General features: G+C 36.4%; 1 protein-coding gene and 1 pseudogene across 8 annotated transcripts in view; both read left to right on the plus strand.

Annotated features, from left to right (window-relative positions):
* The first annotated feature begins 310 nt into the window (after window positions 1–310).
* Window positions 311–674, plus strand: LOC114903564 (annotated as a pseudogene).
* A 2,616-nt stretch (window positions 675–3,290) lies between these two features.
* SPATA7 (spermatogenesis associated 7) overlaps window positions 3,291–25,464 on the plus strand; it is a 36,517-nt gene continuing 14,343 nt past the window's right edge. For 2 of the 8 annotated variants that reach the window (XM_029238750.1, XM_029238751.1), the window contains exons 1-5: window positions 3,291–3,460; window positions 7,800–7,874; window positions 9,794–9,889; window positions 13,364–13,411; window positions 19,688–19,821. In XM_029238750.1, the coding sequence (XP_029094583.1) occupies window positions 3,442–3,460; window positions 7,800–7,874; window positions 9,794–9,889; window positions 13,364–13,411; window positions 19,688–19,821 (372 nt within the window). In that variant the 5' untranslated portion in view covers window positions 3,291–3,441. Of the gene's footprint in view, window positions 3,461–7,799; window positions 7,875–9,793; window positions 9,890–10,198; window positions 10,218–13,363; window positions 13,412–16,499; window positions 16,651–19,671; window positions 19,822–23,190; window positions 23,445–25,464 lie in introns of those variants that run through there. The other 6 variants (XM_029238752.1, XM_029238756.1, XM_029238753.1 and 3 more) reach the window with 6 other exon arrangements.

Genomic DNA, 25,464 nt, shown 5'->3' on the forward strand with positions numbered 1-25,464 from the left:
ACTGGATAGTTTTCATTGATGATACTGAGCATGGCCAAGCAGACAAATATAAATTCCAGGAATCCTCTGAATTATGCAAGTAATGGTACTCTATAAAGATATAGATTAAATGTAAATGTAATAATACAATATGTCTTAAAATAATATATAATAAAATAGAATAAATGAACAATATAGTATATGTATTAGGCTATATATTATGGTATGTAATAATACATAGTTTATTTTATTTATATCCCCATTTCCAAAGGGCTTCAAACTCATCTAATTAAAAATAGGCTTGATTGGGGCAAAGGCGCCGACCGTCCCCATGGCGGCTGTTCTGGAGCCTGGGGAGCCCAGGAAGGGGAAGCCGTTTAAGCTCCTATGAATTTTAGATGTTGAAAACATTCCCTATGCACGGGATTCGATATTATACGGCTCATTAGGATCTGTTGAGGCTGACTTTGGACATTTTTTGTTAACCAGTAGAATTAGAAGATCACGTGATGTTGGAAGTAGGAGGTTTTATCTTGGTAACTTTAGGATGCTGGTTCAATTGTAGGTATAATTATGCAAAGCTAAGAATCCAGGAAAGACTTGCCAGAGAAGGAATTAAAAACAAGATTTTATATGAAAGTATCCACCTTGATCCTGAAAGAAAACAAACCAACGGTGGCGGCAGCAGCAGTTGAGCAGTCTTGAGCTTAGAAAACCTGGATACAACTCACTTCAGTGTGAACAAAGCTGAGATCAACTACAGAAAGCATTTTATGTACCATAAGAAGTCTTTCAATCAAGTAAAGAAAGTATGTGTAAGTTGCAGTCTTTTTTACACATGTATGAATATTTACAAACTTATTCTGGCCCTGTATCTACTGTCAGTATAACACACAGTGGACTCATACTTAAAATAAACCTCATGTTTAATGCTTTAAAAAATAAGTTTGATTAAACCATTAAATAAGAGTAGAAGAATAAAAGCCACCTGCCTAATAAAGGGAATTAAAGAGATAAATAGAAAAATAGGCTATGAATAGTTATTGCAACTGAGCACAAGTCTTAGTTTTGAGCTGACAAGCTAAGACAAAGAGAAGAAACTCAATAATAAAAGTAAACATAGCAATGCATTAAGGGAGAAAATTGTTTTCCTTCTAAAATACAGATACAAGCCTCCAGATATCAATAACAAAAATGTACCATTGGAATGATTTCTTAACAATGAGAAATTCATGTTTAAATACTCAACAAAAGGTCTTCAGGAATGTCTATTCTCCAAGACTATTGCAACTGGTGGTGATTCCCCAGTGGAAGCGTGTTTCTGGAAGCTAAATCTACAATAAACCCATATCAGCTGCATGCATCTGCCTATGATCATGGGTTATCTCCTGGGAACAGCAACCAGAAAGGATCTTCTCTCTCTTCTTTATACACATAGAGTGAAAGCCAAGGACAAATTAAAATGCACTTATGATAATATGCTCTCTGCTAAAATTGGAGAGAAAAAGACCCTATTGTCCACTTCTTGAAAGAATTGGAATAAAATACTTAAAAGAAAAATAATGAAATGAGGATGGCTTCAGCTGAAGTTGGATAGCAAGCAATATAGTCTTCAGAACCCTCTCCCACTTTGCTGTCTTCGCTTAATCGTGGAGGCCCTTTCCTATCTGAAACTCAAATTTACTTTTGATACCCAAAATCTACTTTCACAAGAGAAGCTGGCATCACCTTTGTGTGAGTCAAGTCACTGTGTTGCTTCTCCCAGAGGCGTTTGCCCTTTATGTTTTGGTTCTAATTCAATCTAACAAATGCTTACTGGAGGCCTATTATATGCAAGATATTTTCCAAATGCTAGTAGTGGAATAAAAGGTTTCAGGGATTTCAAGCATTAATGAGTAGGTAGGCAAGAGTGTTTTTGTTCTCTCGGTAACACCTGACTCTCTACCCCTGCACCCTTCTAAATGACTTCTGCTGTTGGGGGCCACAGAACCATCACACACACTTCCATATTTCTCAGATTTTGAATCCAATTTTCTCCTTTCCCTAGAGTCTTAGAGAATCAGGAGTTCAGATGAATTTCTGGCTTATTCCCCTTTCCTTTTCATAGTGTTCCTGACTTACTCCCTTATGCCTGAATTTCCTGATACCAAGTTCTTCCGAGACAAAGTCTTAGAAGAGAGAAAACTTTCATTTTCTGAACATCTCATTTTGCCAGGCACTGTATGTGTTATTCCTTACAACTACAAAGTTAGTAGCATCTCTTACATCTTAGAAAAGAGGGGCTTGAGGCTTGGAGAGGTTTGGAAACTAATTCAAGAAATTTAGGAACTGTGGCAAAAAACTCACGATTAAGTTCCACATATCTGACTCCAAAGCCAGTACTTTTTCCATTACAGCAGAGGTTGGGGGCATGTGTGTGTGTGTGTGTGTGTCTGTGTGCGGTTTTGCCTCTCAGGGGAACTTTGGCAACAGCTGGAGACATTTTTTGTCACAACCAGGGGTGGAGTGGGTGGGTTGCTACTGGCATGCAGTGCATAGAGGCCAGGGATGCTGCTAAACATCCTACAGTGCACAGGACAGCCACCCCCCAACAAAGAATTATGAATCCAGCCCAAAATGTCAGTAGAGCTGCTGCTGAGAAGCGACACATTACTATGCTCCACACCCCATTCTGTTCTTATTTCCAAGGATTCAAAAGTAACTGCTTCAAAATTAAACAAATTGTTCAAAGTTACGGATAAATCAATGCCTTGTTCATGTTGCAACTCTCGTCCATCATAAAGGAAAACACATTGGCGCCTTAAGATAAAAAAGGCGGAGGGGGTTGGTGGAAGAGGATGGAGGAAGCTCAGTAAGCAGAAAGGAAATGCAAACTGATTACTGGGGTTAAGAATTAAGATATAAATATGTAGATGTTTTTCATCCCCAGGATTTTCACTAATCCAAATGTTCACGTACTGCTTGGAAATTTAATTATTTGGAGCTGGTTAAATGTTACCCTGACCTCAACCAACAACTGCGTTTCACTTCCTTCTGGGACCCAAGGGACATGGATGCCGGATGAGACTACCATCTCTCCCCTCTCTTCCCGAAGGGATGAGGCCTGCCAGGTGCTGGTGGCTCGACTCCTGACTGACGGCCGCTCTGTGGACTACTGGCAGAGATCCAGAGCAACAGACTGGCTCTTGGGGCTCTTTCCCCGCCCAGTCCGTCCACCCTAGCGTCCTCTGCGGCGGGGGGCGGGGCTGCGGGGCCGCGGGAGCGCACGTCCCAGCGCCGTGACGTCACAATCCCGGCGCCTTGGAGCCTGCACTTAGCCACCTGCTTTGCGTCAGTCTTCAGCTCCTGCCGCCGCCCGCGGCTTCTTTCTCGTCAAACGTCAGCTGCGGGGGCTGGCCCGGCCCCGGGAAGGACCAAAGGGGACCCAGCGTGTCCCCACGGCGGCTGCAAGAGGATCTAAGCATGGATGGCAGCCGGAGAGGTAAAGGACAGCTGTCGCGGGCGACCGCCATCTCGCGTCGACCCGCTCTCCGACCCTCGGGTAACGGGCCGCGCGGGTCGAGGCCGCGCGCTGGGCGCTCCCCGACCCCTGCTTAGTCGCCGGTGTTGACCCGAGTGTTGCCCCGAGCTGCCCAGGCCTTTCGCCCGGGATGAAGCCCTGCTTGCGGGATTCACAGATCCACTTATTGCTCAGAATTTCTTGCCCTGACTCCAGGAGGCCCTGTCCCCTGAATTCGGGGTCGGAGGCAGAGGAACCAAATGTGGTCTTTGGAGTCAGACCTCCCTGGGCCCAAAATTAAGCCCCGCTGCACTCCCGAGGGGTGAGCCTCAGTTTCCTCATCTCGAGCCATGGGTGGTGGTAAAAACACCCATGGATTTTTTTTTTACATTAAATGGGTAAAAACACCCATTTAATCTTGAGGATTAAATGCGGAGAATACATACAAAGCTCCTGGCACATTGTAAGTACTCAGTAAATACAAAATCCTTCATACTGTAACCCCGTCCCCGCCCCCCCCGAAAAAAAACCACCATTGAGTAACCCAGGGATTCTCTAACTTTAGTGCGAATAGGAATCACCTAGGAATCTTGTTAAAATGCTGGTTATGATTCAGTAAGTCTGATGCGGGGGGGGGGGGCGGCTGAGATTTTACATTTCTTATAAGCTTCCAAATGATGCAGCATTGCTGGCTACAGTTTTAGGAGCAAAGGACTAATCCATGGTCACTATGTATACCTGCCCTTGACTGAATACTCTGGGTTAAAATGTACATCACTGTGGAACAATTTGAGCCATATAACTTTAAATTTCTAGGAGTCAGCCCAGTCTAAATCTGCATCTTCGCACTTTCTGAACGAGGCAGATAAGGCAGTCTTCAGACCTCTTCTCCCAATTCAGTGTTCTTATCTATTTTAAACTGTACCTTTAAACCAAGCTGCTGGATGGTTCCTTGCAACAAGTCTTGCTTTGAATACAAGTGCACCTCTATTATGTAATCATTGATCAAAATAAGTGCTGTTCTAAATGTAGGAGATAACTATTCATTGATCACCAAACGGTATACTCTGACACCTTGCCACCTAAGTTCCAGGAAAAGCAAACAAAAGTGCTGTTAATGGTTTTCAGAAGTTTTACCACATAGGCTAACATTACTCTTGCTGTGTACCAGAAACTATTGCCAAGTTAACGTTTTTCAATCCACAGAACATCTTGTACATAGGTATTCGCATTTTACAGTGAAGAAACTAAAAGATCATAAGTAACTTGCCAAGGTCACAGTTAAGTGGCACAACAGGCTTTGAATCCAGGTGTGATGAATGTGAAACCCGAGAGCCATTGTTTTACTTAACTATCCCATGGTAGAAGTGGGAGCATGGGAAAGGATATATGTAAAATTTAGAATATAATAGACTTAGTGTCAGTATTTATTAATTAAATTATTTTTGAAGTCAGACTCATGTCAAAATGTAAAAAGGTTTCTATTTTTATAACTTACCCAATTTAATTAGCTTCATTTTTAGGACATTATATAATATATAGTATCAAACGTTGTTTTTTATTTTGAGTTTTTAAACAAAATGTAATATTCAACAGAGATCTAGGGTAGTCAGTTCTCCTATACCATAATTATTAATAGGAAACCATAAGTAATTTTAGCCAGAGCTAAAATACTTAATTTTAACTGAAAGTATTGCACTTTCTAAATTTCTTTGATTTCATTAAGAGGTTACCTTTGATGCTTTCAAGAGCACAAAATATTAAGACATCTAATGTTATAATTTATCTTTTGTCATTTATTCTCTCTGACATTGTGCTTTCTAACTTCTCTAGATATACCTGCTTTTTCTTTTTCTGTGAACTGAAGGGAAACATACATACATTAGAAAGGAATTTGGAGGGAATAAACTGCATACAGGGAATAAACTACATACTTCTTAGCCTGTTTCACTTGATACAGTAGCTTGGAGCATGGTTTGAGCCCTAAGCAATTTATATTGATCAAGATAGTGTAATGGTTGACTCAGAAGCCAGACTGCCTAGGTTCAGACCCGAAATCTGTCACATAGTAGTTGTGTAATCTTGGGGAAATTACATGCTTACCTCTTTGTGCTTCATCTATAAAGTGGGGATAATGATAGTACCCCTCATAGGATTGTTGTAAGGATTAAGTGAATTTGTTTCTACAAAGTGCTTAGAACAGTGCCAGGCACAATTAGTGGTATTCAGTAAGTTAGCATTTGACTACAGGTGAAGAAGCCCAACTCAAGATGGCTTAAGCTAAAATAGGACTTTTTGAGTTCATGTACGAATAGGCTAGGGAGGGTAGAGCTTCAAACATGGTTAGATCCCGATACTCAGACGATGTTACCAGGGATCTCATTTGGTCTTGGTTACACTTCCCTCTGTGTAGGCTTCGTTCTCAGTCAGGTTCCCATTGTGTTGTGCAAGATGGCCACCAGTAGTGCCACACTTATTTATGTTCTAGGAATTTCCTAAGAGTTCCAGTATAAATCCCATGATTATGTCTCATTGGCTGGACTTGGGTCACAGTCATTCCTGATTCAGTCATCATTGCTGGCCAGTTTGGGGTGATATGCCCACCTCTGAGCAGTGGGCTCCACTTGAACCAGCTGGGCTAAGAGAGGGGAGGAGTGGTTCCCCAAGCAGGTTGAGGTCCTATTTCCAGATAAAGGGGCATTGGATTCTGGGCAGGCAAAAAGTCAACACTTTTTTCCCTCTGGAGAAATAAGGTTTGCTTGAGAGTTTGTTGGTTAGTTTGCTCTTTTTATGTTTAGTCTCTCTCTCCGGGTAAAAACTGTGCTAATTTCATGACTGTCTTCATTACCAGCTCATCTTGTCCTAAATAAGTTAATATTTTTCCTTCTGGCTCTCTGGCCTATGATGTAGAAGGAGCTTCTTGGGTATTCTGATCTCAGCTTGTTTTTTGTTTTAGTCTGTTCTGGCAGGCTTTGTTCTCTGATCCTAGACTTTAGTTCTACTATCTCGATAACTCTTTTTCTATTTTCAAACATCATATTTCTTCCAGACTTTGTGTCTTCCCCACACCTTTATAGCTTATAAAAGTCCACCTGATAGCAGACTGGCCATTTTACCCACTTAAAACATGCCTTGGGATACACTATATTTTGCACGTTAAATTCCATTAAACTCTGTAACCCAGCCTTCCTATCTTGGAGGTTACCCCTCAAAACACAATCACTTTTTCGGGAGAGAAGTTATTTTGTGATAAAGTATATATCTAATTTTCTGACAGCCTATCTGGTCTGAAACATGAGACACTGACTTTAGGGGACATAGTGAGTTTTCCATCACTAGAGTTGCTTTTAAATATAAGATGTTTAGGGACTTCCCTGGTGGCTCAGTGGTTAAGAATCCACCTGCCATTGCAGGGGGCACGGGTTCGATCCCTGGTTGGGGAAGATCCCACATGCTGCAGAGCAGCTAACCCCGTGGGCTTCAACTACTTAGCCTGCGCTCTAGAGCCCACGAGCCACAACTGCTGAGCCCACATGCCACAACTACTGAAGCCCGGGTGCCTAGAGTCCGTGCTCCGCAACAAGAGAAGCCACTGCAGTGAGAAGCCCACGCACTGCAACAAAGAGTAGCCCCCACTCGCCGCAACTAGAGAAAGCCCATGGGCAGCAATGAAGACTCAACACAGCCATGAATAAATAAATGAATGAATGAATGAATAAATAAATTTATGAATATAAGATGTTTAGATAGAATCCAACCAAGAGGGTAAGTGGGTTGGACTAGATGAACCTTAAGACATCTTTAATCATTAAGTTCTGATTCTGACATTTTTATATACTTATATATAATAATATTATACTGTATAATTTATAATTTACCAAATTACTTTGTGAGAGGATTACTTAAAGTCATTTTTAAGGACAGACCAGCCTATGATTAACTGAAATAGTTAATCATATGTATCAACTGAAAATCTAGTTGTGTTCTGTCTCAAAATCATTTAAAAACCAGTAGGTCAGTGATTTACTGAATAAAGTCAGTATATATCAAATAACATAATTAATGTGTTTATCATTTTATCCAGTGAAACTTAAGCCTCAAGGCACAACTGTTTCGAAAATTACTTATTTTCTTAAAAGAGAAAGCCTTTTATCTATGGCCGCCGAATTTTTGTGTGATATATCATTGCTGGTTAGTAATATGATTGAATAAAATTTTAAACAATTTTGGTAAAGATAAGTTTATTATTTTTTATGTGTTCAGTAGTGTCTTTGTGAAAGTTGTGTTTCATTTATCCTAATTCATGTTTTTTTGTTAAAAGTCAGAGCAACCTCTGTCCTTCCCAGATATGGTCCACCCTGCCTATTTAAAGGACACTTGAGCACCAAAAGTAATGGTAAGTGAGGTATTTAAAATGGTAAAAGATTGTTAAAAGATTGACCAAGTGTGTTTCCTTTATTTGTAAATTATATAACATGATGAAAAAATACTTCATTTAATCAATATTTGAACTTCATATTATCAATTATAATTACATATTATAGGAATTCTTGAGGTTAGAGAATTTAGGAGCCCATCATGCCCTGGATGTGGACCTTGCTACCTTGTGCTCCCTGCTGCAGCTCCAGCCCAGCTCTTCTCTTTGCTGGCCAACTACTCTGGCTGAAGGCATGCCTTCCTTGTTAAAATGGTGATTAGCAGATTGTTAAAGACACAGCACTGAAAAGGAAAAGCTGTGCAGAGGAAAAGAGCCCTTGAAAAATGCATTTTGTATCAGGAGCAAACACTTATCCAACTGGGCCTCTTTATCCAATTGGACTTCTAGATCCTATGAAAGTGGAATCTGTATTCTGTAGATGTTTTCACATTTTAAAGCCTTTAAAGTAAATTTAATGTACATTTAAAGTATTTTTATAATTATAGCTTAAAATGTTTAAGCCTGGGTTTTTAGGCAAAATACTAATTGAAAGTCTTTCTTTCCTTATTTACATGAAAAATCCTTTATACTGATCCTCCAAATGTGAAAGAAGAATCATTTTCCGTTACCTCATTTATTTCTTTGTAATAAAGCATATATACACATAGAGCCAGAATCATAAACTTTGAAAATCAATTTTTAAATAAAAATTTTGAACTAGTTTTAAAAGATACATATATAGAAAAGCAGGATGAAGAACAATACGTCTTATACTAACTTTTTTTTAAAGAATATATGTGCAGAGCTGGTATAGGAATAGTGATTGTAAGTATGAGGTTGCCTTGGTTCACATCTAAACTGCATCCTTTATCAGCTGTGTGACCTTGAAGACCTTACTCACATCTCTCTGCCTCAGTTTGCACGTCTATTAAATGGTGATAATAATGACTAAATGAGTTTTTACAGGTAAAGAGCTTAGAGCAATATATGCATGGTACCTATTCAATAAATGTTTTTAGTAGTAGTTGTAGTATTAGTGTCAAGATTATCATTATTGTATATACTTTTATTATGCATAGAATTTCCTTGGAAGGATACATTAAAAAAGTAGCAGAGTATACTTCTGGGAGAGGAGACTAGGGGTCAGGGCAGGAAATTCACTTATTTTTCAATGTCTCTATGCCATTTTAGCTATAATTTTTAACCACATGCATGTATTACTTCTCAAAAACTTTTTAATATTTAAAGAAGTTATGTCTACATTTACATTTTATACATTTATACTCATATATACATGCTTAATTCTAAGATTTCTTTTAACAGTTTAGAGGAGGTCAAGAAGTTTAATGTCATCCAATTTCTTTGTAATTATACTTGTCTTAAGATAGTCTTAATACTTCAAAAAGAATGCAGTAAACAGATTTGTAGGTCTTGTTTTCAGATATAAAATTAGAAGTTTGCATCTCAGAATAGAATCTTTGCCTAGAGTTTGGGATTTGTTTGATTTCCCAGACTCCATGTATTCAAGTGTTAACAATGGTAACATTATTTTATCATCAGGCAAGCAGCTAAACATTTTTAGTTATGAGATTGAGAGCTGTCGATAAGAAATAGTTTTGTAAATGTAATGGTAGATTATATTTCTCAGTCTTTTCCCAAAACTCTCAGGCTTGTAAAACTTATTCCTAGAAAGGTTTGAACCCAAAGTAGTGAATAGCTCGTTATCAGTGCAAGGTGAGGGCTAGGACATATTCAACATCACAGATATAATGTCAGTATCTCCATGGTTAAACTTCAGAACATTTTATAAAAAGGAGCTTAATAATCAGTAACTTGTTTATCTCATGATGACTTTTATATTTTAAATATATAATGATTAAATATGTTTTAATTTTTAGCTTTTTGCACTGACTCCTCCTCTCTCAGACTAAGTACCCTCCAACTGGTCAAGAATCACATGGCTGTTCACTATAATAAAATCCTTTCAGCCAAAGGTAAAAACGTGCAAATGTTAACTTTCTGTACCCAATTTAAACCCTTCTCAGCTTCACTTCTAGTTAATGTAAATCTGTAGCAAAAATGAATACATTATATACCCATGGGTTTGTGTTTGGTGTAGTAAGATACCAACCACAGACTCTATATACCTAGCAAATTCAAAATACCATTTTTATTAACTGTATTTGAATGTAATATCTATGTTGTTTCATTTTACCTGTTATTCCTAATATATTTTTGTGATTAGATGCTGATCTTAATATAACAAAAGTTTATGATCTTCTCTTCTGTTTTCAAATTTGAAGAAGCTACACAGAGAAGATGGTAACTACAATTTTTTTCTTTTTGTCACCTTTATTGAGGTGTAACTTAAATATAATAAAATGAACTAATTTTAAGTGTACAGTTGAAATTTTTGAAAAATATATACATTTTTATGATCACCACTACAGTCATGCTATAAAAGAAGGATGGGCTAACTACAGCTTGCAGGCCAAGTCATCCTGCCACCTGTTTTTGTACAGCTCCTGAACTAAGAGTGCTATTTATATTTTTAAATGGTTGAAAAAAATCAGAAAAATAATATTTTGTAACATGTGAACGTTACATAAAATTGAAATTCTGTCGTCCATAAATAAACACAGTCACATTCATTCTTTTACACATCGTCTATGGTGGCTTTTACACTAAAAGGCAGAGTTGACTAGTTGTGACAGAGGCTGTATCACCCTGCAAAGCCTGTAGAATTAGCTCTCTGTTCCTTTACAGAGAATGTTCACTGACTCCTGGTATAGAACATTTTCATCGTCCCAAAAGGTTCTCCCTGGTCCTTTGCAATCACTCTCTTCCCTCCAGTTCCTGGCAACCACTGATCTCCTTTCTCTCACTATAGTTTTGCCTCTTCTAGAATTTCATATAAATGGAATTATACAATATGTATCATTTTGGGTCTGGCTTATTTCAATTAGTTAACACTTTTGAAACTAATCCATGTTCAGTATTTCTTCCTTGTTATTGCTAAGCAGTATTCCCTTTAATGAATATACCACAATTAGTTTATCACTTCATCAGTTGGTGGACATCTGGATTGTATTGACTCACTTTTGGCAATTAGGAATAAAGCTGCTGTACACATTCACATAGAATCTTTGAATGTATGTTTCCATTTCACTTGGATAAATTTATTTACTAGGAGTGGAATGGTGGCGTAATATGGTAAAGTGTATGTTTAACTTTATAAGAAACTGCCAGACCGTTTTCCAGAGTGACATTTTTCATTTCCATCATTTCCACATCCTCACCAACACTTCCTATTGGCAGTCCTAGTGGATATGTAATGGTATCTCATAGGGTTTTAGTTTCTATTTCCCTAATGTCTAATGATGTTGAGCAACTTTTTTTTTCCCTTTTTTAAATTGAAATATAGTTGACATACAATATTACGTTTCAGGTGTACTACATAGTGATTTGACATTTGCATACATTATGAAATGGTCACCAAGCCTACTAACCACCTGTCCCCATAAAAAGTTAATTGCAATATTATTGACCCTATTCCTTATGCTATGTAGTACTTATCCGTGGCTTATTTATTGTATAAAGGGAGGCTTGTACTTCTTAATCCCCTTCACCTATTTTGCCCTCCGTTCCCAGCTCCCTCCTTTCTGGCAACCACTCATTTACTCTTTGTATCTGAGTCTTTTCATTTTGTTTGTTCGTTTTGTTTTTCGGATTCCACATATAAGTGAGATCATACAGTATTTGTCTTTTTTGTCTGACTTATTTCACTTCTCATAATACCCTCTAGATCCATTCATGTTATAGCAAAAGACAAGATTTCATTTTTTATGGCTGAGTAATATTCCATCATATATGTACACCACATCTTCTTTATTCATTCATCTATCAGTAGTCACTTAGCTTGCTCCCATATCTTGGCTATTGTGGATAATGCTGCAGTGAACATTGGAGTGCATGTAGCTTTTTAATTACTGTTTTTATTTCCTTCAGGTAAATTCCCAGAAGTGGAATTACTGAATCATATAGTAGTTCTATTTTTAATTTTTTGAGGAACCTTCATACTGTTTTCCATAGTGATTGTACCAATTTACAATCCCACCAGCAGTGCACAGGGGTTCCCTTTTCATTGAGCAACTTTTCTTATGCTTGTTTGCCATCTGTGTATCTTCTTTGGTGAAATATCTATTTAAATTTTTTGCCCATTTTTAAAAAATGGATTGTTTGTCTTCTTAGTATTAAGTTTTGAGAGTTCTCTTTATATGAATATGGGTCCTATGTCAGATACATATTTTGCAAATATTTTCTCCCAGTCTGTGACTTGTCTTTTCATTTTCTGAAGTTTTTATTATGAAATAACTTTAGGCTTATAGAAAAGTTGCAAAAATAGTACAGAATTTCAAAGAAACCCTTCACCCAGCTTTCCCTGATGTCAAAATCTTCCAAAGCTGTAATACAATTATTAAAACCAGGAAATTAATATTGACACAATATTATTAAATACAGACCTTATTTGAATTCCACCAGTTTTTCACCAGTGTCTTTTAATTTTATTTTTTAATTTTATCATTAGAAGAGCTAAAGTTTTAAAATTTTGGTTCATGTTTTCTGAAGTTTATATTTTAAATGATTAAAAAATCTAAAGAAAAATATTTTGTTATATGTGAAATCAAGTCCAGCTTTTCAAATTTTTAATAGTTTATGCTTTTCATATCCTGTTTAAGAAATCTTTGCCTAATCTTAGGTCATTAAGATCTTCTTGTGTGTTTTCTTCTAGAAGTATAAGTTTTAGCTCCTACATTTAAGTTTATAATCCATTTTGGGTTAGTTTTTTTATAAGGTATGATATAAGGATCACTTTTTTGCCTATGGATATCTAAATACTGAAGTACTATCTGTTGAAGAGATTGTCCTTTCCTTATGGAACTGCCTTGGCACTTTTTAAAAGACAATTGACCATATGCAAGAGTCTGTTTCTGGACTTACTCTTCAGTTCTGTTGATCTGTTTGTCTATTAGAATACCACACTGCCGTCATCACTATAGCATTACAGTAAGTCTTGAAATTAGATAATGTAGCTGCTCCAATTCTGCTCTTTTATTTTCTCAAGCTTGTTTTGAGACTCCAGTTACAAGTATGTTAAGTGAGTGGTACAGGTAGGTTAAGTCAGTGATGCTCTGCACATTTGTTTTCCAGTCTTTACTCTGTTTCATTTTGAATATTTATATTGCTGTGTTTTCAAGTTCACTAATATTTCTTTCTGCAGTATCTAATGAGCTGTTAATCCCAACCAGTATATTTTTTATCAAAGGTATTTTTCATCTCTATAAGTAGCATAAAAATCAAAACAAGGAAGTGCAAGTTCTGGAACTTTTTGTGATTTTTGCATTTGATATTTATTGTCATTTATAAAAATAAAGAATAATATTAAACAACTGATCTTTCTCTTTCAGCTGCAGTAGACTGCTCAGTTCCACTAAGCATGAGTGCCAGCATCAAATGTAAGTAATTTTTAACATATTGCCTTTTAAAAAAAAAATTATGGTAAACTACACATAACCTAAAATTTACCATCTTAACCATTTTTTTAACTTTATTTTTTTAATAAATTTATTCATTTTTGGCTGCATTAGGTCTTTGTTGCTGTGCATGGGCTTTCTTTTTAGTTGCAGCGAGCGGGGGCTACTCTTCGTTGCGGTGCACAGGCCTCTCATTAAGGTGGCTTCTCTTGTTGTGGAGCACGGGCTCTAGGTGCGCAGGCTTCAGTAGTTGTGGCACATGGGCTCAGTAGTTGTGGCTCACAGGCTCTAGAGCGCAGGCTCAGTAGTTGTGGCGCACGGGCTTAGTAGCTCCACGGCATGTGGGATCTTGCCAGACCAGAGCTCGAACCCGTGTCCCCTGCATTGACAGGCAGATTCTCAACCACTGTGCCACCAGGGAAGAACCCATCTTAACCATTTTTAAGTCTACAATTCAGTGTCATTAAGTACATTCATATTGTGGTACAACTATAACCACTGTCCATTTTCAGAATTCTTTTCATCTTGCAAAACTGAAACTTCACACCCATTAAAGAGTAACTCCCCATACACCCTGCAACCATCGTTCTATATTCTGTCTCAATGTATTTGACTTCCCTAGGTAACTCATTTAAGTGGAATTATCCAGTGTTTTTCTTTTTGTGATTGACTTATTTCACTTGCACAGTGTCCTTAAGGCTCATCCATGTTGTAATGTGTCAGAAATCTTCTTGCTTTTTAAGGCTGACTAATATTCCATTGTATGTACTACCATATTTTGTTTATATGTTCATAAGTCAATGAACAGTTGGGTTGTTTCCACCTTTTGGCAATTGTGAATAATCCTTCTATAGACATGGATGTACGAATATTCGTTTGAGACCCTGCTTTCAGTTTTTCTGTGTATATACCCAGAAATGGAATTTCTGGACCATATGGTAAATCTGCTTTTAATCTTATATTTCCAATTTGAGGGTTCCAATTTCTCCATGTCCTCCCCAACACTTGTTCTCTGTTTTTTTTGATAGTAACCCTCCTAATGGGTATTGACATGCTGCATTTTGAGGAAGCATTTTCTAACTTTTAAAAATCATCCATAAAAGAAGCTTGTATTGTATTTCTCAGTATAAGAACTTACAGTTGAGCCCAGGCTCTGCCAGTAAATCACTGTGTAACTTTGGATAAGTTATTTAACTACTTATCCAAGTAGTTAAAAATGAAAATGGGTTTCATTTTTCCTGTATATAAAAATTTGGATAGTACTGAAAAGCTTGGCAAGGTTTAAGTTCTAGAATTCTGTGATTCTCACTGCCCTCAGCTTGTTAAGATTACTGAATTAGGGACTTACCTGGTGGCGCAGCGGTTGAGAATCCGCCTGCCAATGTAGGGGACACGGGTTCGATCCCTGGTCCAGGAGGATCCCACATGCCACCGAGCAACTAAGCCTGTGCACCACAACTACTGAGCCTGCGCTCTAGAGCCCACAGGCCACAACTACTGAAGCCTGCGTGCCTAGATCCTGTGCTCCGCAACGAGAGAAGTCACTGCAGTGAGAAACCTGCACACCGCCATGAAGAGTAGCCCCCGCTCACCGCAACTAGAGAAAGCATACATGCAGCAACAAAGACCCAACACAGCCAAAAGTAAATAAATAAAATTTTTTAAAATTACTGAATTATTTATTAAAAATACCATAACTGGCACTTTTCTTCAGATAAATATTATCTACTATTTGTATCCTAATAGCTAACTGATAAACATGGTAGTTATTTGTATCTGAAAAGCTATTGACATATATTATTATAGAATCATGATATATCTCCCCTTTGTATGTACATACATATGGTATGTACATAGAAAAATATTTCTATTTTTAGAGATCTTTACTAAGGAAATAATCAGACCACAAAATTTGAAATTCCTATTTTAAAATGTTCTGAAGGATACCATTTAAGACCTTTTGAGGCCTTTGAGTCCAATCAAGAAATGCATACTTTAAAATAGCCAAAGAGCATGGATATCACAGCCTGTGCTTACTGTAATTATATAAATATCAAATATTATAAACTTTAAGTTTAGTATTTTCTTAAGCTGCTGTTTGAACTTAATTGTTATTTACAGTTTGAGAGAGAACTTCTGCATTAAAAAATAAATAACAGCTTCAAGCAGTGCATGCTAAGTTATAAATGAATGAGAGCATAGATAGGAGAATGCCCCTTATGCGCAATCTGGGAAAGATCACAGACAACGGGATTGGTCGTACCTATCTCTGATTGTACATTTTCGTAGTGGAACAGATAGGAACAGATGGGACTTAAGCTGAGCCAGTTGCCACCAGTGAGCATAGTGTCTTTATCAGGCCCTGTGCTTGGCACTTTGTATTCTCCCTCTTCTGTGACCTTTATGTTTGCAACAAGCCTTCGTGTAGGTTCTCATATCTTTGAATGAGTCTTAGGATTCGAATAATTTTATAAGAAGGGTAAAGGCATTTTAGGCAAGAGTACAGTGTTGAGTATATATTTTTAAAGACCAATTTCACCATAGCACACAAGCTATATGGGCTAGTCATTTTATGTCTTTCCCTCCTCTTTTGTAAAATGAAAGATAGATAATCTCTAAGGATCCTTCCAGATTTTTAATTTCTATGCTGTATATTTCTTCTTCTGTATCATATTAGTAACTTTTTATAGCACAGAAAACTGGTTCAATATTTTTAGGCTTTCAAAATCTGAATCATTTGAATTAAGGTGGTTTTACCCAGTTGACATTAGATCAAATAATCCTCTTTAACTAGGCTCTAAATGGGAAAGTTTTGCTAAATTTTCATACTGAATAAGTTCCTGAACAGTAGATGTATAAGATAAGATTATCTGTTTTTATTCAGGTTGTGTAATTAACAAGCCTGAATGTATGTATTAATCCTCTTACTGAACCAAATTCACCAATTTAAAATCCAAATTCACCAATTTAAAATAATCAGGCATTTTGCATATTTTGCTTAGTACACTAGAGTTTATTCAGTGACTAATTCAGCAATTATTTATTGGACACCTACTGTTTGCTTTTATAGACCTTACATTCCAGTTGAAGGAGACAAACGATAAGCAAATGCAAAGAAATGAGTAAATATAGACTATATCAGATGGTAATAAGTGCAATGAAAAAGAATGAAGCAGGATAAGGGAGATTGGGACTTTGGAGAAGAAGGCCTCACTGATAAGGTGAGCAGAGACCTGAAAGAAATAAGGGAGAAGCAAGTGGGTAAAGGAGGGAAGAGCAATCAAGATGGAGAAAACAGCACGTACAAAAGCCTTGACATGGCATTGTGATCAGTGGATCCAGGGGAACAGCAAGAAGAGCTGTATAGCTGGTGTGAAATAAGCCAGCTGAAGAGTGACAAGCGATGAGGTCACTGAGATGGGACAAAGAGATGCAGACCACATAGGGCTATGACTATTTGCAAGCACTTTGGCTTTCACTCTAAATGAAATTGGAAGCCATTGGAGGGTCTTGAGTAGAGGAGAAGGAACAGAGCCAGTTTAACTTTAAAAGCATCTTTCTGGCTGGTGAGTTAAGAATAGTCTATAAGGGTCAGTGGTAGAAGCAGAATGACTAGTTAGGAGACAGTAATTCAGATGAGAAATAGTGGTGACTTGGACCAAAGTGCCTGTAAGTAGAGGGAATGTGAAATGGCTGGATTCTGGAAATATTTCAGATGTGTGTCAACAGTATTTACTGATGGACTGGATGTAGATAGAATATGAGAGAAAAAGAAGAGTGAGTCAAAGATGACTCCCAATACTTAGAGTCTGTCAACTAAAATGACAGTTACAACTTACTGAAATGAGGAATATGATAGGAAGATATTTAGGGGAGGAAGTGAATCAAGAGTTAAGTCTTGGTCTTTTTAAGTTCAAAATAAATACCTCTTAGAAATCCAGGTGGAGATGCTGAGGAGGCAATTGGAATACAAAGTCTGGAGTTCAGGAGAGAGTTCCAGGATGGAGATAAAAATTCAGAAATTGACGGCATATAAGTTGTATTTAAAGAATTACTCCTATTTTTTGTTTTTAGAATTTAGACTTAGCTAGTGCTTATTTATCCCATGATATTTTCTGCTTTCAGTCAGTTGAGACAGGAGTTTTTCTTTCTGGCCATGTAAATGAAGAAAATTGTGATGGCTAGAAGAATTGCAAAGATTGTAATCACCAAACCAAAGTGTAATTAATAATCATTACTTTGTGTGTTACAAAGCTGATGCTCATTATAATCAGTATGAACTAACTTAGAAACAGGCTTTATAGACATATTTTAAAAAAGAAAGAAATCTGTGGTTTTGAGTCATCTCTGTTTTTATAAGCTATACTCTTCTGTCATAGCAGACAACTGACTTGATAATTTCAGTCTTTATCAAAGCTAGAATATCTCTACACAGTTTGTTGAATTGTCTAAATATTGCCGTATTCTAATGCATTAGAAAGACTTTTTTCTTTTTTTTTTTTTTTTGCGGTACGCGGGCCTCTCACTGTTGTGGCCTCTCCCGTTGCGGAACACAGGCCCCAGACGCTCAGGCTCAGCGGCCATGGCTCACGGGCCCAGCCGCTCCGCAGCACGTGGGATCTTCCCGGACCGGGGCATGAACCTGTGTCCCCTGCATCGGCAGGCGGACTCTCAACCACTGCGCCACCAGGAAAGCCCGGCTTTATTTTTTATAGCAGTTTTATTGACAAAAATTTTCATACCATAAAATTCATGGATTTTTACTAAGCTTACAGAATTGTGCAATCATCACTACAAACCAGTTTCAGAATATTTTCCTCACCTTAAGAAGATCCCCAAAATGATAGCTTTGCAGCTGCTTCCTCATCCCACTCCTAGCCTTGGAAGCCTGCTTTCTTTCTCTATACATTTGCCTTTTCTGGACATTTTATATAAATGGAGTCATATATGTGTTTTTTTGCATTAGACTTTTACTTAGAATAATGTTTCTGAGATTAACCTATATGGTAACCTAAATCAGTACTTCGTTCCTTTTTAATTGTTAAATAGTATTCTGTTGTATGGATAATGCCACATTTTGTCTATTTATTAATTGACTGACGCACTGTTTCTGTTTTTTGACCATTATGAATAGTGCGCTATAAACATTCATGTACAAGTCTTTCGTGTGAATATGAATTTTCATTTCTCTTGGGCATATACCTGAGAATGGAATTGCTAGGTCATATGGTGAATTATACTTAACTTTTTAAGAAACTGCCAAACAGTTTTCTGAAGTGGCCATACCATTTTATATTCTCGCCTCCAACATAATTAGGATTTCAGTTACTCCATATCCTTGCTAACATGTTATTGACTCCTTTTTTGATTATAGCCATTCTAGTGGGTGTGAAGTGGTGTCTCATTATGATTTTAATTTGCATTTTCCTCATGATTAAGGATGTAAAGCATTTTTTCATATGCTTATTGGCCATTTGTATATCTTTAGTAAGTGTCTTTTCAAACCTTTTGCCCCTTTTTTCCCCCTAAATCAGGGTGATTTGAAACTTGAAACTATCTTGTCCATTAAGTTGATATAGATTCCAATTAAAAAGTATATGTTAAATTTTACATGAAAATACAAGTCATTTTACTTATGGTTAGCCTTCTTTTTAACTCTGAAACTTGACTAGCTTTCATTTTGCCATTTTCAGTCTTTGATAATGACTCAATACTAGACTTAACACACACTAAAATGTGAAACCCCCTTTTTCGTTTGTATTTTCAAATGACTAGCAGTCAAGAAAAATGGAAATCAGTTATCCTAATTAAAAATAATGTTTTAAAATTTAGTGTCATTTTTTTGACTCATATAAAGCTTAAATTTTTATAGCATATGATGGTATTGACAATAATATTTCATTTGTGGGGGAGTATATGGATTAATTCAAACTCTGCATTTGGTGATTACAGTTGCAGACAACACGGTCAAGCATTTCTAACCTTTATATCTCTATATCTGCTAGGAATTGCTCCCTTGAGCCCTTAGGCTTAATCAATTTGTCATATCTTGTTTCTGCTCTTTAAATAGTCAATCCATTTGAAGATTCTATGAATTAAATATTTGTTATCTTTATACAGAAAAGTATATGGATTTATTTACATATCAGTAGTATAAACATTTTTAGCAAGAAAAAAGTGCCCTTTATTAGTCGTCTAACGCCAAAAAATTAATTTTTCTATTTTATTCTGTATTTCAAAAGATTGTTTTCCCCTCAGATGCAGACCAACAACGAAGAGAGAAACTCAAAAAGGAATTAGCACGGTGTGAAAGGGAATTGAAATTAACTAAAACTGCAATGCAATCCAATTCTAAAAGTAATTCCAAGTCATTACTTAACACTCTACAAAAGGTAAGATAGTATTTTTACCTTTTAAAAGTAAATGTTTCTAAGATACTTCATTGGTGGTGGAACCTGACTTTTTGATAATGTTTACTATAGGTCAGAATTGGTACACTTTCCTGTAAATAGCCAAATAGTAAATATTTTAGGCTTTCCAGGCCACAACTGTTGTGTCTCTGTCACAACTATTGTGCCATTGGAAAGCAGCCATAGACAGTATGTAAATGAATGGACGTAGCTTTGTTCTAGTAAAACTTTATTAACATATAAGGTGGTGGGCCAGATTTGACCTGTAGGCTATAGTTTGCTGACCCCTGCTTTAGCTTTTTTGTGATACCCTTTATCATCTGATTAAGGGAATTCTTTTCGATTCCTAGTTTGCTAAGAGGATTTTTTTCCTTTCTCATGAATGTGTGTTAATTTTATCAAATTCTTTTTCTGCATTTTTTGAAATGATGGTACAATTTTTCTTTTTAATCTATTCAAATGTAGTGAATTATAATCGAGTTTCTAATGTAAAATCAACTTTGCATCCCTAGTATAAACACAGGTTTGTCATGATGTAATTCCTTTTTTTATACATTACCAGATACAGTTGCTAATATTTTGTTTAGGGTTTTAGCATCTATGTCCATTATTGATATTGACCTGTCATTTTCCCTTTTTTCTGCTATGTCAGGTTTTGCTAGCCTCATAAAATAAACTGGGTGCTATTTCCTCTTTTTCCATGCCCTAGAGTAGTTTATGTAAGTTTGGAATTATTTGTTCCTTGAATTTGATGGAACTCAGCACTAAAATTATTTGGGCCTAGAGTTTTATTTGTGAGAAGATTTTTGACTGCAATTTTTGAAATCATTATAGAACTATTTTCATAAGTTGTACATATGTAGAAAGTTGTCCATTTCATCTAAATTTTCAAATTCTTGGCATAGACTTGTTCATAATATCTCTTAAATCATTTCATAATCTCTCTTGAATATGTATTAGTTCCTCTTTTTATCCTAATGTTTATTTGTGCCTTCAGTCTTTTCTTTATTATTCTCACCAGAGATTTGTCAGTTTTATTAATCTTTTTAAGGGCGCATCTTTTACTGCATTGATCCTCTCTGTTGTACTTTGTTTTCTAGTTGGGTAATGTTCATGCTTTATTTTCCTCTTTTGGCTTTCTTTGAGTTTATGTTACAGTACTTTCTTCTACTTTTGTTTAGTTTATTTTCAGCCTCACTTCTTTCATAGTATGAGCATTTTTAAGGCTATATATTTTCCTTCAAGTGCTGCTTTAGCTGCATTCCACAAGTTTTGATATGTGGTATTTTTATTATGGTTCAGTTCAAAGTATTTTACAGTTTCCATTATAATTTATTCTTTAACTCAAGCGTCTTTTAGAAGTGTTTATTAATCTCTGTTTTTTTTTTCCTGGTTTTCTCTTTGTTACAGATTTCTAGCCTAATTGTATTTTGATCAGGGAACATCTGTGTGATATCCATTTCTTGAAATTTGTTGAGATTTGTTTTATGGCCCAGTAGGTAGACAGGTTTTTTTTCTTTTATTTGTTTGGACAATATTTTTTAATGCACTATGTCATACGTGTTTGAAAAGAAAATATATTCTGTAGCTGTATGCAGTATTTAATATATAGTGTATGCATTAGATTAAGTTTTATCTTTTAGGTGTTCAAATCTTATTGATCTTTTTGTCTAATTAGTCTATCTTTTATTAAGAGAAATCTTTCACATGATTATATATTTAGCTATTTCTCCAAGAATTAGTACTAGCAATTTTTGTTTTATATGTTTTGAGTCTATATTATTATATACATACAGACTTAGAGATGATATATTTTCTTGGTGAATCTAACCTGTTGTCACTGTGGTTTGAACTTCTTTGCCTTGATGCTTTTTATATTAAAGTGTTTTCTGATAGTGATATAGTTAAACCAGCTTTCATTTTCATTTCATTAGTATTCCTTTGGTATATCTTTTTCCTTTTTTTTTTTTTTTTTTTTTTTTAACGGTACGCAGGCCTCTCACTGTTGTGGCCTCTCCCGTTGCGGAGCACAGGCTCCAGACGCGCAGGCTCAGAGGCCATGGCTCACGGGCCCAGCCACTCCGTGGCATGTGGGATCTTCCCGGACCGGGACACGAACCCGTGTCCCCTGCATTGGCAGGCGGACTCTTAACCACTGCGCCACCAGGGAAGCCCCCACTTTTTCCATTTTTTAATCCTAATATTTTAGATAGGTTTTAGGTTGGTCAGATTATTCACTCTGATAATCTTTGCCTTTTAAAGTGGAGCATTTAGTATGTTTTCATTTCTTCTTTCTTCTTGTGTACTTTCTATTTGACCCACAGTAGTAGGCAGGATTCTAAGCCCCACAGTGATCCCCACCCTTAAATAATCCCCTCGTCTTGAGTGTAGGCAGTACCTGTAACTTGCTTCTAACCTATGGGATGTAGCAAAGGTGATGGAATATCACTTCTGTAATTGTTATGTGGCAAAGTGAAGGGAATTTCCCCCTGTAGATTGAGAGAAAGGAAAAATTGGTCTGAGTAATTTCTGCAGTGGGTGCTGTTCCCCTCCCCTAGCCATGCCAAAGAAACAAGGGAAGGGGGAAATTTTCTCAGGATTCTTCCTGCTCTTCCCTGAGAGCTTTTGGTGGAAAAGCTCTTTCCTAGAGGAAAAGCCTGCAAGAGGGTACAAACTCCCCAAGTCTCAGAGGCTTCATACTCTTACAATAGTCCACACTCAGTCCTTAGCAATTAGCTAAAAACTTCTAGCATAATCTTCTTACCAGTTTATATGTCATTCAGCAGCATCTGTCCCAAATAAGCAAATGCTTAGGTTCTGTTTCTCCCTGCAGGTACCTATATCACTGTGGATTTTAGGTTAGTTGTGACCTTAGTTCTCTCAACAGTTCAAGAAAAATCATTAATTTGCAGTTTGTCCAGCTTTTTTTCTTATTATAATGGTGAGAGCTATGCTCTTTCCATTTCTGTCCATCTGTCAGCTGAAACTGGAAGTCTTTTTGTGTGTGTGATGGTCTCTTTTTAAACTTTTTAATTTTGAAAATTTTAGCATCTCTAAAAATAGAGTGGTATAATGAACCCACGTGTTCTTGTCCCCTAAGTGCAACGATGATCAATTCAGGGCCAGACTTATTTCATGTATATCCTCACTCACTACCCCCATCCCAGATTATTTTGATGCAAATACCAGATATATAATTTTATCTATAAATATTTCTGTATATATCTAAATATCTAAAAGATAGACCACCATACCATTATTATGCCTTAAAAATTAATAATTCCTTAATATCATCAAATATCCACTGTTCACATTTCCCCATTATCTCTCTCTTTTTTTTTTTAAGTTTGTTGGAATTGGACTCTAAATAATTTCAACTAATTGATACATTTCTTTTAATCAATAATTTCTCTTTCCCCCACTTTTTTATCCCCCTACAATTTATGTGTTGGAAAAAACTTGACTCGTCTTGGCTTAAGGTTTTTGTGGACCATCTGGGTGATGCAAATTGAGGCTGCAAGCTTGTGTGGAAGCAGCATATGATTTCGCATTCTCAAAGGCCACTGTTCTCTCAGTGCCAGTGTTCAAGATGGGCAAGTTTCTTTGTAAGTCATCTAATTGGAGGGTCGCCATTGAGAGGATCCCAGATTCATGAGCATGGTCTCCTAGACTGTCTAGATTAGGCCCTGAGCTTTGTTTTCTATCCCTTAGCAACTGTGATATGGAAAAACTATTGCCTGTTGGTAAAAGCCGTTTCATTTTTGACTCCAGCCCTTTCCATTGTACATGAAGATGTGACGTATCAGTAGGCAGGGGTAAAGACTAAGGGCATTTGTGAATTAAGAGTAAACCTGGGTCCTTTTTCTCTGAGAAGTGTGGCAGAGCCATAGACCAGTTTTTAGTTGGGAAGTTGTGTCATCATATTGACACTTTACAAAGACTACACTGGCAGCAGGGAAGGACAGACTAATTGTGTGACAGTTGCAGTATAGGGAAGAAATGATTAAGATATGATCTATAAGACAGCAGAAGGAGCATAAGGAATATATATTTAGGAGACATTTAGAAAGTAGAATCCCCAGGACTTGGTGACTGATCAGATGATATGAAGAGCAAGAGGCAGGAATTAAAGAGGTTTCCAGGTTTCTGGCTTGGGCAACTGGGAGGTTTCCAGGTTTCTGGCTTGCCCGAGTTTACTTGTTCGGACCTGCTTAATTTGAGATGCCTTTGGAACATCTAATATATTCAGTAGAGAGCTGGATATAAGTATCTGTGTCAGGAGAGAGGTCTGGGCTGAAAATAGATTTGGGAGTCATCAGGAAAGCTGTAAATATGTTTAAGAGTCCCCAAGGCTGTTTTGTAGATAAAAGGACTAGGAATAGAGCTGCTTCCTTTAGAATAAACCTGCTATACACTGTACCATCTGGGAATCTGTTCATCAGTATTTGACTCATGTATGTATTTTCATTTTCAGTGATGGTACTTTTTAAACATATTTTTAAAAATATGTTTCTATTATCTAGCATTTTGAATATAAATTAATAATTCTATTTTGAGGTAAGGCTGGGATTTGTTGAAAATAAAATATATAATTAAGTCTGTAAATGGGCGATGTTTTCCATTCATTTTTCCTTCAGTCACTGTAACCCTGTAACTTTTTGCTTCTAAAAATATAGTTCATTTATGCTTTTATATAAGTATATTTTTTACTCCATTTAGACTTAATAGTAATTTGCAATTTGCTTACATTTTTTATAATACTTGATGATAAATATTTAGATACATTCAAATTAAAATTATTATTTGGGGCATAATATTTTGATAATTGGGTGGGTTTATGATTAACAGATACCTGTAGTTATAATCTGCATTTACTGAAAAGTTTGCTACAATTCAAAAGAAAGTGGTAACTTTGGCCTCTGGACATATTAGCTGTTTATATATGTGAGACCATGTAATCAAAAACTTTTTCTTTAATTGCCCACACTGTAATATGGGCTACTTATTTTCTCTTACATTTTGACTTACATGCTATCACCTCAGACACTTTTAAGTCTGCACCTTGTACCTCACACACAGTTATTCACCACTCACTCACATCACTGGTGCAGCACATACCATGTGATATTAAGATTAATTGAATATATGAATGTGACTCATGTTCTTAAATAAATCTATTTTAAAAGCACTATAAAACAGTGAAAATCAGAAGCTATCAGTTTCTTTTGTAAAATACAATTTGAAGCTTTTTGCAAAACAAGTGTTAATCAAATTTTTAAATAAATTGTATCTATCCTGTTCTGCACTTGAATTGATTCCTCAACTGTTTTAAAACCTGACAATTGGAAAATCTTTGTATACCATTTCTTCTGACATTATCCCTCAAAAAGATTGATTTAATACTCAGTTATTCTGTGATTGTAAAATTGGATAGGTATTTTTGACATTTTTAAAACATGTATGTGTTAACTGTCAATGATTATCACTTTACATAAATTTTAAATCACAGAAACAGTTTACAACAAATTGCATTAAAGTGAAAGTGGTCAGATTACCACCAGAATTTTTGTTCCATTGACAATAATTGATGAACACTTTTCTGATTTTAGAACTTTACAGTGATCT

The sequence above is a fragment of the Monodon monoceros genome, unplaced genomic scaffold, assembly GCF_005190385.1.
Source record: "Monodon monoceros isolate NGI ecotype Baffin Bay Population unplaced genomic scaffold, NGI_Narwhal_1 Super_Scaffold_21, whole genome shotgun sequence".
Lineage (NCBI taxonomy): Eukaryota > Metazoa > Chordata > Mammalia > Artiodactyla > Monodontidae > Monodon > Monodon monoceros.